Raw genomic sequence first — 14,480 nt, 5'->3', positions numbered from 1 at the left:
ATCAGTAGCAGCATAGTCACTTGCTAGCTGCGTCTTCACGTACCTCAGCTTTAATGGATGACAGCGCGTCTCCAAGAACCTCTTGAAGTTCCTTCTTAATAATGCCGGCGATGTTTTCTTTCAAAGAAGACAGTAGTTGGAGCTTTAGGGTTCCGGGTTCATCTGAGTCGGAGCGGTTACAACACATGGCTCTAGCGCAGGGGTGGTCAATCCTGGTCCTCGAGGGCCGGTGCCCTGCAACTCTTAGACGTCTCCCTGATCCAACACATTTAAATCCAACAGCTGAATCACCTCCTAAATACAGTCAACATTTCCAGAGTCCTGCTAATGACCTCATTATTTGACTCAGGTGTGTTGAAGTTGAGACACATCTAAAAGTTGCAGGAACCGGCCCTCCAGGCCTGGAGTTGCCATCCCTGCTCTAGCGGCAAAGAAGCCGAGGCCTGTGAGCATGACTTTAGCTGCGTCTGAATAGTACGAGATTTTCCCCAAAAATATATACACAGGACCAGAGTGCAAAAAAGTAGATAAAGACTTGGTTTACAATGAGAAGCACAATTAAATAAGAATTTTAAAAGAAATTGGCAGGAGCTACCACCACCCAGGTTCTACTCCATTGACCGCTCAACAGCGCCCCTCATGGGTAACGTCTTTAAGTCTTTTTAATGAACGTAGAAATCACAAGATGTGAAGAGTTGGCCGTAGGAGCTGCTGCTGCTTTCAGCTTCATAATGAAACAATGAATGAGACGTAACTCTGGATGGACTGTGTGATCAGGTGTTATGCCGAGAAACTCATGCCTGCTGAGAATTGCATGCCCTGCCGCGGGAGGGTCGCTTTAAAATCTCTTGATGAGAAAACGGACTGAAATATGACCGAAGAGGAAACTTGTAAAGATATTCGTAACATTATCACGTTTCTTAACCATGTAAGCCCTAAAACGGCGGGTTTTATGTCGCAGATTAATTGAAATAAATACGGTTTTTACATCTTTATCGACACATGAGTCGAACGTCTTTCAGTCACTGTCTGATGAAAATGTTCTCTGCAGATGGTTTGAAATTCCCCGATTTTTCTTTTAACACCATAATAGCTTAAAGCATTACAAAACAGAATCCCATTATGTAGAACATTTTATATCATCTTTTACTGTCTGTTAGTCTATTAATGTAGGGGGGATGCATTTTAATTTCTGAACCTGCCAATATTTGTATCCCCTGTGTATTGTCCTGTTGATATGAAACTTATAGCAGAAGCTCAGAGAACATTACGTAGAAAAGGTAAAATCCTTCTTAACTCTTTATTTCTCTATGTTAGCAGGGGATGCATTTTTTGGCAAAGCCTATTATTAGCCTGCAAATCAATCAATCAATCAATCAATCAATCAATCAAATTTTATTTGTATAGCACATTTCAGCAGCAAGACATTTCAAAGTGCTTTACATCATAACAAACACAGAATCACAAAGCAACATAGAATCAATAATCAAAACGCAGCATTAAGTCAAGTTCCATCAATAAATTTGTAATTGATTACATTTCAAATACAATCCTAAACAGGTGGGTTTTTAGTTGAGATTTAAAAGAAGTCAGTGTTTCAGCTGTTTTACAGTTTTCTGGAAGTTTGTTCCAAATTTGTGGTGCATAGATGCTGAAAGCTGCTTCTCCTCGTTTGGTTCTGGTTCTGGGGATGCAGAGCAGAACCAGAACCAGAACCTGAGAGGTTCTGGAAGGTTGATACAACAGCAGCAGATCTTTAATGTATTGTGGTGCTAAGCCGTTCAGTGATTTATAAACTAACAACAGTATTTTAAAGTCTATTCTTTGAGCTACAGGGAGCCAGTGGAGGGACTTTAAAACTGGTGTTATGTGCTCTATCTTCCTGGTTTTAGTCAGAACGCCAGCAGCAGCATCTGGATCAGCTGCAGCTGTTTGATTGATTTGTTGGACAGACCTGTGAAGACGCTGTTGCAATAATCAATACGACTGAAGATGAAGGCATGGATGAGTTTCTCTAGATCTGGCTGAGACATCAGTCCTTTAATCCTGGAAATGTTCTTCAGGTGATAGAAGGCCGACTCTGTAACTGTCTTTATGTGGCTCTGGAGGTTCAGGTCAGAGTCCATCACTACTCCCAGGTTTCGGGCTGATCGCTGGTTTTTAGTTGTAATAACTGAAGCTGTGCATTGACTCTAGATCTATAGCTCTAGATCTATAACTCTAGATCGTTCCTCTTTAGGTCCAAAAATAATAACTTCAGTTTTGTTTCTGTTCAGCTGGAGAAAGTTTTGGCACATCCACACATTTATCTGTTCTAAGCATCTGTTCAGTGATTGGATGGGGTCAAAGGTCACCTGGTGACATCGTAATGTAGAGCTGTGTGTCATCTGCATAGTTATGGTAGCTAATATTATTTCCTGTTATAACCTGAGCTAGTGGGAGCATATAAATATTGAATAAAAGGGGTCGTAGGATTGAACCTTGGGGTACCCCACATGTGACCTTTGACCTCTTTGATGAAAAGTTTCCAATTGAAACAAAGAAATCCCTGTTCTTTATGTAGGATTTAAACCAGTTAAGCACTGGACCGGAGAGTCCGACCCAACTCTCCAGTTGATTCAGTAATATGTCATGGTCAACACTGAGGTCCAACAGAACCAGCACTGTGGTTCTGCCACAGTCCGTATTTATATGGATGTCATTGAACACTTTGACTAGGCCAGTTTCTGTGCTGTGGTGACCATGGAAACCAGACTGGAAGGAGTCAGAGCGGTCGGTTATCGTTAGGAAGCTAGTTAATTGTTTACACAGCTTTTTCAATAACTTTGCTGATGAATCAGAGGTCAGAGGTCAGAGGTCGGCCTGTAATTCTGCATTAGTGATTTGTCCAGATTGTTCTTTTTTATCAGTGGTTTGATTACTGCTGTTTTCAGAGCCTGGGGGAAAACGCCTGATGAGAGCCATGAGTTACTATCTGGATCAGATCAGCAGCAATAACAGGCAGGACTTTCTTAAAGAAATGTTCTAGAGTTATAGATCTAGGACATCCAGACAGCAGGAACTTGAGCTTAGTTGACTTATAATGTCCTGTAGGGTTTTATAATTAAGTAGTTGAAATTGGGTCATTTTTCCTGTATTTGTTTTGTTTGGGCTCAGCATTGGTACTGACTTTATAGTGGATGTTCAGATTAATAATCTGATTTTTTGAATTTTCTCTGAAAAGAAGCTGGAAAACTGGTTGCAGGCGGCAATACATTGGAATTCAGGCGTAACGTCACAGGAGGGTTTGTGATTCTGTCAACTGTTGCAAATAAAGCTGGAGCATTGTTAATGTTTTTGTTTATGACATCTGCAAAGAAAGCCTCTCTTGCATGTTTTAGTGTTAAATGATAGTTACGTAGACTTTCTTTATAGATGTCACAATGAACGTGGAGTTGAGTTTTACGCCATTTTCGTTCTGCCCTGCGGCAGAGTTGTCTTGCAGATCTAACTGTTTGTGTATTTCTCCATGGAGATTTCTTTTTACCAGACACAACCTTCATTTTAATGGAATCAATAATATCTGAGACTTTAGACTGAAAATCTTTTACCAACTTATCTACATCATTACAGCTTAAGGGTGAGGAAGAAGAGTAGATTTGATTAAAAGTTTCTGCTGTGTTTTCTGTGAGAGAACGTTTTGTGATGGTTGCTGTTTGTATAAGTGGGTTAAAAGATAAAGAACTTTCAAAGGTAACAGGAAGTGATGCGACAGGCGACATCAGTTACAGAGACACTGGAAATATTCACAGCCTTACTGATAACCAGGTCCAGTGTGTGTCCTTGAGTGTGTGTTGCTTGTTTGACATGTTGTGTTAAACCAAAAGTCTCTAAAATTAGAGCTTTTTTGCCCCTCTGTCTTGGGGGTTGTCAACATGAATGTTGAAATCACCGACAATTATTAAACAATCATAATCAATACATATAAGAGATAGAAGTTCATTCAAGTCAGTAAAGAAATTTTCCACAAAAGTTGGAGTTTTGTATAAAGTTACAGTCAAAGTTCGTTTGTGGCCTTTAACCTCAATTCCAAGATACTCAAAAGAGGTGAAGTGACCCAAAGAGATTTTACTACAATTTATGGTATTCTTAAATATTGAAGCCACGCCTCCTCCTTTTTTGTGTTTTCTATTCTCACTGAAGAAATTGTAGTTAGGAGGCACAGATTCAGTTAGTACGATTGATTCATTATTATCATTCAACCATGTTTCTGTCAGAAACATAACATGGATATTATGCTCAGTGATGAAATCATTAATTAATAGAGCTTTAGCACAGAGAGATCTGGGATTTTAAAGAGTTTAAGTGACTTGGAGGCCAAGAAATCTTCAGTCTGATGTTTGAATTAAAACAGCTGTATTTTATGTTTCTGTTTCTTGTAAATTTTCTTGTAGTGATCCGGACAGGTAATGTCCTGTTCTGCAGTGCCGAGGGGCCAGACACATTCTGGAGCAAGAAGGGCGTAAGGATAAAGTCTGGACCCGACCTCAGACCTCAGAGACGCAGAGTGATGGATCCTCTGGGACGTTAGAGTCAGGTGGCTTAAATGAAGTGAGGTCTGCTACGTGAGCGCTAAGGAGAGACGTCCCAAGTACAACCTGTTGATTCATTCCATCTGTAAATTTAAGAAACTCTGGTCCAGAAGACATTTCTCCATGTGTATCTTGTGAATCCTGTGAATAAGTGGGTGAGAAGAGAGGGAGGGGAGAAGGAGGGAGGGAACCAGTCGCTCCGTCTCCAGTCGATGTATCAACTTGTTTTTGTTCCTGATAAGCAGTGTGTTTCTTCCTAGTCAGAAATCCTTGAGCCTTGTTGTTGCTGTCCTTGTAGATAAAATGAAAAAGATTTGCAGTGAGCAACTTTATCCCATGTTTATTAAGATTGCGTCCGCTTCTTCCAAAAAGGTGAAAGCGCTGCCAATAGATCCAGAGGTTATCGATGAAGGTCACTGAGCTGCAGAGCAGGTTTTAATCAGCCATTTGTTTATCATGTCCAGCCTGGAGGGTTTTTTGTCTCCCCATTGAGGTGATGGAATTGGACCACTGAGAAATAACTTCATTTTTAACGTTCCCATAGTGTTCAGAAGGATATTAAAGTCCTTTTTCAGAATCTCAGATTTCTGCTTTGCCACATCGTTGGCTCCAACATGCACATCTAAAGACTCAATATCTGACTGATCAGCGTTTAGCAAAAGAACTTTACGAGTTAAATCAGATACAGTGTCACCAGGAAAAGAAATCACTCTCGTTTTCTTGGGATTGCAAACGTGACTGATTCCATTTACTGCCTCATCTCCAACAATAAGCACTTTGGGCATACCTTTCGTTTCCCTGGTAGCCACTTTGTCCGTTGGAGCTTTGGGGGGTGGATGTGTTGGTCTCTCCTCATTGTTGATGTTTGAAGGCGAGGTTTCACTCAGAGGCTCAGGCTGGAGTACAGAAAATCTGTTTTTCAGTGGGATTCCCACAGAGTCAGAATGTTTTGAGGCCCGGGCTGGTCGCTCTGTCCTTGGGAGCGGGGTCGGTGGAACAGTTTTGGTTGCAGCTGCTTGTTTGTTTTTCTTTGGTGGAGCAGGTGTTGAGGTTGAAGGTGGGTTTCGGCTCAGAGCCGGCCACGCTGATTCGTCCAGGTGAGGGGTTCTCCCTGTCAGTCGCCTCATCGGATCTGCGGTGTGAGACTTTTGCTTCGGCTTGGCACCCAGAGCGTTCCAGGGTGAGCTGCTTGATGCGAGGCGTACAACCTCTCTGTTGATTTGAGGAAGAGTTGTCTCATTTCCATTAGCGTTGATTTCAAAGTTAACCTCCAGCTGTTTAATCTTCCTTTCTATAGACTGAAGTCGTTGTATAATACTGCTAATGTCCTTGGGGTCTGCCAGAGGCATTTTGTCCTGGTTCAACTTGGAGATGAAGAAAAGTAAGGTAAAAGTAAAAGTAAGAAAATCCCCCAGTCCTTAGGTTTGTAGTAATCTAGTTATGATGTTGAAAATGTGAATATAACTATAAAAACTGTCACTTTAAAAATAACTCAGGCAAAGTTATCAGTAAGGACAGGAGAGAGCAGGACAAGCTGTTCCTCCTTCAGCTGCCATACCAATTCCCAATTCCAATATCTGCATGCCCTCTCTATTTTCCTCAAATATCAACCTATTGATATAAAAGTCATCCCAGCAGTTCATAGAACTACTCTGATTATGTAGAAAAGGTGAAATTCTTCTTAACTCTTAATTCCTCCATGTTAGCAGGGAGATGCATTTTTTGGCAATATGGATTTTGTTCCTGCAGATATATGCATGCTCTATCTATTTTCCCCAAATATTGTCCTATTGGTATGAAACAAATACAGTAGCTCAGAGAACAGGAATGATTATGTAGGAAAGTGAAATCCTTCCTAACTCTCTATTTGGCTCAGGGATGCATATTTTGACAAACCAAATTATGAGCTGTCGATATGTACAGGCCCTGTTTTTATTTGATCTTATGAATTCATTATGTCACAACAAAGGGTAAGACAGCAATAAGTGGTTCCACCATCACTGTGTCAAGAAACCCCCAGCTGACACAGATTGATGAATGTGAGCTACTTAAGAGTTAGATTTGAGTAAAGTGGGAGCAAATGGTTCCAAATTCTCAAAGATTGTTATGTGCGATAGCATGTAGTATACCAGAAATTTTCTTAATCCAGTAATCTGTCATATTTTACATTAGAACGGGATTTACCAGAAAGTCTACACTCGTCATAAAGCTCAAAACATTGTCCTGAGCCGTATGCAACGAAATTTCGTTCTGTATTCACCCTGTGCATGCAAAATGACAATAAAGTCAGTCTAAGTCTAAGTCTAAGTCTTTTCAGGAAGTCTTAATTTTTGTTCCCTGCTATCAGCCAGTTTCCATCCTCTTATATCAGCAATGGAAAATTATAAATACTAAATATAAAAAATATAAATGTGTTGGAAAACTGTGTTTGGTTTCTGACTTTTATTTGTCAGGCTTACGTGACAAAAGTTGAAAAAAGACTAATTCTCTTGGTGTTTAGAATAGTAACAAAAAACAGCGTAGGAAGACCTTATTTATTCATTTATTTTACAATTTTATTATTGCTTCTTTTTAAAACAACAGCAGCTGATTAAACTGAATGTTACAACCTTGACATGATTATATGAGTTGTTTTACCGAGAAATCAATCAGAAGCACCGTGGAGATGATCAGATCTGTCAGATCCGCCTCTCTAGCTGCAATGCGCGCTCCTGACACAGGGGGACAGATTTTCATACAAGACCGGTAAGTGGTTCTATTGACCGTTCACGTTACGCAATCATTTGAGGTGCCATGATGGACGTTGGAAGTGAGGGACGGGAGTATTGAACAGAGCGACTGAAAGTTTTCCAAAGTTTTTTTTATTCGTGGCTTCTCCTTGTTTGAGTCGAGTTAATTCATCTGTGAACGTTGCTCACCTGGTTGGGCTCGTAGACGGCGGGATTTACAGAAGCTAGCTTAGAAACCGACCCGAACCTCCTCCCTCCTGACGAGTTGATCAAATTACCGACTTTTGCTGAATTCACACCACATGATTTATATCACTGTGTCATAAAAGGCGTTTCCCCTGAAACCTGGCTGCCTTAAAAACGAACAAAAGACGAGAAGCTAACCAGCTAACCAGCTGTTTCCATACAGGCTACATGACGGTGCACCGTCTCCATGGTTACTAATGGTTACACGCATACCTTCTCCATAACGTGGTATTTGATATCTTTCTAATCATTATAAAGTAAATGAACGTTAATCTTCTTACCTTGTAAAAAGCGTTAGCTGCTTGTCTGTGATTACTGCCAGTCATCATGACTGATGGCTGCTGTCCATCGCCTGCATCTTCCCTCATCATTAAGAGTTATAAAATAAAATGACAAGTTTGGTTTTCATCCTCGTCTGTCTGTGCAGCGAACCGCGCAGCAGCCTGTGACCAGAATGTGAAATCAGCTGACTAAAAGCGACATTAGGCTGCAGAGGTCTGGTTTCGGACTAACTTTAAAGGAGCTCATTGGTTGTTTTGACATCGGTCCATGATGGAGCGGGTGGAGTTCGTTGGAGTGTGACATCACGTGCAAAGGGTGAATAGCTCTGTGTCCATCAGCTGTTTAGGGTCCGGTGTCGGTCATTGGTTCCACATTCAGTGCTGGTGGCAATAGCATTAGCTCCATTAGCATTCAAAGAGCTTCCAGCGCTGTCTGTCTGATGTTTCTAACAGTAGCAACTGGGTTTAGGTGCTTTGTGAATAAAAACTGTCGACACGCCATTTGGTTTTAGCTTGTGAAGGTAACGATCACCTGCATGCCCAAGCCTTCATGGGGCCCTCAGCGAAATGTGGTTTTGGGGCCCTCTATTCCTGTTAATAATGCTGACTGGCTGCAATCAACAGTCAGATGATTAGGTCATTCACACACCTGCTAAACTTATTGTATCTCTGACAGAGCTGTTGACATTATATCCTATGTGTACGTATCATATAAGATACATTTATCGGTGACAATTTCCTTAATTTTGGGGGATCGAAGATTACATGTGAAGCTGATCTTATCCCCTAATCTTATCTTGCTTAGCAAAGGTTTATAAATCATCTCTGTCCTCTTCTGCTCTGCAGTGAGAGGTTTGACTGACAGACCGACCCACCGGGTCTGACCGTTTACAGTTAACAATAGTATCCCCACTGTTACCAACACTATTGATAGTGGGTAGTAGTTATCGCACTATTGCCAAATATAGCAACATCTATATAGTAATATAGATGTTGATATCTATAGATACTGTAGATAGAGGTTGGTAATATGTATATTACCAACATCTATATGGTAATATACATAGATGTTGCTATATTTAGCCACATAGCCTGATGTATAATCATTTTGCTAGACAATTTCAAACTTTGAGAAGTTTTCAAACACGTTTTGAATCCAAAAAACCTCAGTAATATACAGGGTCAACCTCGAGAATCAACTGATTTAAAGTTAAAACTCAGTTTCACACAAATTCAAGCATTCTTGTATAAATGTTTGGCTGTTGAATTGAAACTTTCACGGTCGCTATCAAGCAAATTTTCTATTAGCACAAATCTTCTTGATAAACATTACATCACCAAGAGGCATGAAAACAAACCTTCGTCTTGTTTTTTTATTCCTCGTCTTTGTTTTTTCTCTCCATGAAGGATAATTCCTTTTTTGTGACATTGTTTTAATAACTTATCCTCCACCGGTGCTTTGGAGGTTTGGATGCGCTCTGCATTGCAGCTCATATTACCGGTGAAGGGTGACCAACTGCGGCTGCCCAGGGCCCCCAAGAGCAGTTTTCTTTTCTTTTTGTCCATATAAGAAAGATTTCTACTTACATTATCAAATATATTTTATGACAAAAAAAAATCACAACCTTGTATTGAAATTCTGTGTTTTTGTTAATATAATCACATAAAATTCATTACTAAAAAAAAAAAATCAGTTCCCCCTAGCGGCCTTGGGGCCATAAGAGGCTACTTAGTTTGCTTATACCTTGGGCTGGCCTTGATCACCTGTTAGAGCCTTCATCAATTTTGCTTGTACAAATGACAAAGTCTTCTGGAGAGAAATGTTGAGGGCACAAAAGTACATCCTTCAGTAGTTGTGTTTGGCTCTGGCTCTCTCCCACTGCACTCTTCTTTATTTCATGTGGGGAAGCGATCCAGACTCACTTCACTGTTTCTCTATACATTACAGCCAACAGTGTATCTAAAATTACACCAGTCAAACGCAATATGATAAACAACTACTCCTATAAAGTTAGCCTTCCTGTGTTTACTATGTAGATCCCAGTACAGAATGGACCAAACCGCGTCACCAACCAATCAGGTGAAAAAATGACGACCTCCATGGGCGAGAAGATAACAAAAGATGTAATTTTTTAAAAGTAATTATGAGTTTTGGCGTATCACAAAGAGCAACAAGTCTGCCTGACTGGAATAGAGACGACATTTGATGCAGGATTGTGGCAGCAGAAAAAAAGGGGGAAAACGCTGCATGACTATAAGACAAGGTCGACAGTTCCTCCACGGGTTGGCCTAACGCAGCGTCCAACCGAGGAACAACACGAATTTTACCAAGTCTCAGCACAGACAGAGCCACTTGCTGATCAGCGTGTTGAGATGGAAACGCACACACCGCTCATAATCTTTGTTCACAGAAATATAATTCTCACTGCATGCTCAACGCACACCTCTGAAAGCGCCACTATAGGTTATATTTGTGCTTCACATTGAGCTTGCATAAGCAGAGCTAACGCGGTGGCTTTTAAACTTGATGCCTACCATGATGAAGAATTCTCCAAAGGAAAAATATTCCTCTCCAGGGTCCATATAAATCCTAATACAGGTGAAGCTTTTCTGCTAGAACACCTTAGAAATAGTCCAGTTTGAGTGAAGGCTGGTGCATGTGATCTGCACCGAGGTGAACTATAGAGATGCCACCGACGCGCTAGGCGACCGACGCGCTAGGTGACAGACACGCTAGTCGACCGACGCACTAGAGGTGACCGACGCGCTAGGCTACCGACGAGCTAGGTAACAGACGCGCTAGTAGAGCGAAGCATTAGAGGTGACCGACATGCTAATAGACCGACGCTAATCGACCAACGCGCTAGGCGACCGACGCCTCTAGCGACTGGTCAAATGCCTAGCTGGTCAGTCGCCTAGCGCTAGGCGACTGACCAGCTAGCCACAGCCACAATAATATCCATATCAGCCAAGATGGAATATTGATCAATATCCCCCTTTGGATGTAACCCTACTTACTGAGAAACTATAACGTGTTTCATTTATTTTTCAGTAACTGTCCTAGAACTAGACCTAGAACTCATCATTTCCAGCAGGATCCAGTTGTTTTAGGTTCTCCAGCTTCTCATGTTTCATTTTGCTAATTTCCCCCTTCCTTTCTCTCTCGGCTCCAGACCTCAACTACTGCACCAACCACCGGCCGTGCCAGAACCAAGCGTCCTGCACCAACACCGGCGAAGGCAGCTACACCTGCAGCTGCCGACCCGGCTTCTCCGGCGTCGACTGCGAGATCGAGACCAATGAGTGTGACAGCACCCCCTGCAGGAACGGAGGAAGCTGCACAGTACGTCACCAGAACCACATCAGAACCACATCAGAACCTCATCAGAACCACAAAAGAACCACACAAGAGCCACAATAGAACCACATCAGAACCACAATAGAACCGCATCAGAACCACATCAGAACCACATAAGAACCACACAAGTACCACACCAGAACCACATCAGAACCACATCAGAACCACACCAGAACCACATCAGAACCACATCAGAACCTCATCAGAACCACAAAAGAACCACACAAGAGCCACAATAGAACCACATCAGAACCACAATAGAACCGCATCAGAACCACATCAGAACCACACAAGGACTGCACCAGAACCACATCAGAACCACAAAAGAACCACACAAGAATCACAATAGAAGGATCACAGCAACATCAGAACCACCACAGAACCTCACCAGAACCATCACAGAACCACAACCGAGCCACATTAGAACCACACAACAAATACATCAGAACCACACCAGAACCATCATAGAACCACATCTGAAACAGACCAGAACCACAAAAGAACCACACCAGAACCAGAAAAGAACCACACAAGAACCATACCAGAACCGCAAAAGAACCGCACCAGAGCCACCATAGAACCACACCAGAACCAGACCCGAACCACAATAGAACCACATCAGAACCACCCCAGAACCACAGCAGAACCACACAAGAACTACATCAGAACCATCGTAGAACCACATCAGAACCACACAAGAGCAACATCAGAACCGCAATAGAACCACACCAGAGCCACCATAGAACCACACCAGAACCACACCAGAATTATCATAGAACCACGCCAGAACTATGGAGGAATTTAAAGGTGCCTAAACTCATAGAGTATATAAATAAAGGCTAAATAAGACTCGGAACTCCATCTGCTCATAGTCAAAACGAGAAGAGATTTTAATGCACATCTGTGGAACTAAACATCACATACACATCGTTACAGTAGTCCCAAAATCTCTTGCCTTCTACTTCTGGTATCAGTTTTTTATAGGGTCCGAGCTCTACTGGCGTGTATTGGAAAGCTTCGACCAATGGCGTTGCTGCTTCGACCAATGGCGTTGCTGCTTCGACCAATGGCGTTGCTTTCCTCCATTTACGTAGTTCATTTGGCTCCGTCTTACACTGGATGTGTATTGGAAGTTCCTTGGAAATATTAAGACCTATTGACCTCCAACATCTGCTCCATTTCAAAGGTGCAAAACAAGCTAGTTATTATTCCTATCTATCCAAACAGAGGTTCCTTCCCACATCTTGAGCTCCGGCCCAGTTCCTTTGCTGGCGAGCAGGAGAAATGTCTGGCCCAGAACTTTCTTGCACAACAGCTTAAACTAACAACTTTCCTCTCTTTAATGATTGTTATTCCAAATCTTCTCCAAATCTGAATTTCTTCCTGACTTCTAGGTCAGATTGATCCAATCCATTTGACACAATACATTTATTTTAAGTTAAAACATCTCTTAGTGCGAACCAACCAACAAACATAATTTTTAACTATTAATATAATTATATTCCTCTACATATCCCCCCTAAAGTAAGTACACTTATTTTCTAATTAGGAATGATTTTATTAAAGAGAATTGTATGGGTAGAGGTCTACTTATGAACCAGTGAAGACAAAAATTTAATGTAGATAACACAATTACAATCTTATTCAATATATCATTAATAAGTTTACCTTACAGTGAATGTATAATTACAGTGCATTGCTCTCCCATGGCCAACAGTTCCACCTGTATAGGATCGAAAAACCCTGTCTGTGCATCTTTCATTCAAGGGAAAAAATTCTCCTATGGCCCCAGAGGCAACCACCCGCAGGCACCTCTACAGAACCACACAAGAACCACCATAGAACCATGCCAGAACCACACAAGAACCACACCAGAACCACCATAGAACCACACAAGAACCATCATATTATCACACCAGAACCACACCAGAACCTGATAGAACCACACTAGAACTGAATGATAACAAAACATAATTATTCTAACATTCCTCCCTGTTTATAATTTTTACATACAGTTGCAAAATTTAAGAAAAAGAAAAATAGAATACATATATATATATACATATATTATGTTGCCAGGTAAAAGAATACAAACACAGGAAAGAAGAAAGAATATAATGTTATAGAAGAAACAGTATAAACCAAATGCATTTTTCATCACAAACATCATTTGTTTTCACATGTTCAGTGTAGGAGACATTAAGCAAATGATTTAATCTGTTTATTAATTAAAGAACGTCATCATATTCCTGTTTTCAATTCATCTTCATTTTTCTGGAACCATATATAGTCCTCATCTGTCAGAAGTTACCCTGACCATCTGATAGCTGATCAGAGCAGTGTTAAATGTCTTTAGCATCATGCTACGAAGACATAGAATGATGTAAGTTGTAAAAGACAGAATAGGATCAGTACAGTCAAGGTGGATGTTCCAATCTTTAACAAAAGCTGCCACCATGGTCCAGAGGTGAGCCAAGAAACAAGGTCAAAAGGTTGTGACCCCTGAGTTGCACTGTCCATGTAGTCCTTAAGCTCTTCCAATTCATGCAGGGCATCATGTATAGGTCCTCCAGTTCCTGTTTCATCAGGGACGAAATGTGTAGCACGCTGAGCCTATGATCTTGCAGACACCTCCCTGAGAGGCTGTGAGAAGATCTAACATAACACAGTTTTCTCGATGCAGTCAGCTCTTTTGCAGTGCCGTTGGCTAGCTGGCAAGCGTTGTTGATGAGACACAGCAGGATGCACCTGTTGATCCCAACGTGTTCTCAAACTTCAGCTACTCCTACCCATGGGAATAGGCTTTGCATAAACTTTTCTCTGCCGGCCCAGATACTGAATTTCCAAGGAACTATAGATTTTGTAGCAAGGCATCCTCACCTTTGGACTTCCAGCATGATGTCTTTGCTAGTGCGGTAGCATCCATGGCTGTGAGCGTCCTGAACCTTTCCTGAGCCTTTTTCAGGAAAGTCACTGGATTGGACAGGGGAACCAGGGCACACAGTCCTCCCCAATTTCTGGGAAGAGAAGCATAAGCAGTGTGTCCACACAGAAAGTACCAGTCTGCCATTGTCCTGGATCCTCTGTTCCCTGGAACGATGGTTCTGCAGATGGTGAAGCTTTGACATCCCCTGGTCTTGCTGCCGATGTCGAACCTCCTTACCTTGAGAAGGTTAACTCTGGTACAGTTGCGGTCAGACTTCCATCTTATGGAACAGTCAGTACTGATGTGGTTCATCGCTTGGCAGGTTTTACAGTCAAAAAAGTCTGCCTTCTTGTCACAGAAAGTGTAGAT

General features: G+C 41.6%; 1 protein-coding gene across 2 annotated transcripts in view; it reads left to right on the top strand.

The window, feature by feature from the left end:
- The window catches only part of LOC102238166 (delta-like protein C), a 331,023-nt gene that overhangs the window by 100,007 nt on the left and 216,536 nt on the right, over positions 1-14,480 (top strand). For both annotated transcript variants that reach the window (XM_023351150.1, XM_023351151.1), the window contains exon 6: positions 11,001-11,170. In XM_023351150.1, coding sequence (XP_023206918.1) covers positions 11,001-11,170 — 170 coding nt within the window. The remainder of the gene's footprint in view (positions 1-11,000; positions 11,171-14,480) is intronic.

Source organism: Xiphophorus maculatus, chromosome 18, assembly GCF_002775205.1.
Source record: "Xiphophorus maculatus strain JP 163 A chromosome 18, X_maculatus-5.0-male, whole genome shotgun sequence".
Classification (NCBI taxonomy): domain Eukaryota; kingdom Metazoa; phylum Chordata; class Actinopteri; order Cyprinodontiformes; family Poeciliidae; genus Xiphophorus; species Xiphophorus maculatus.
This window is presented reverse-complemented; position numbering and strand designations above follow the sequence as displayed.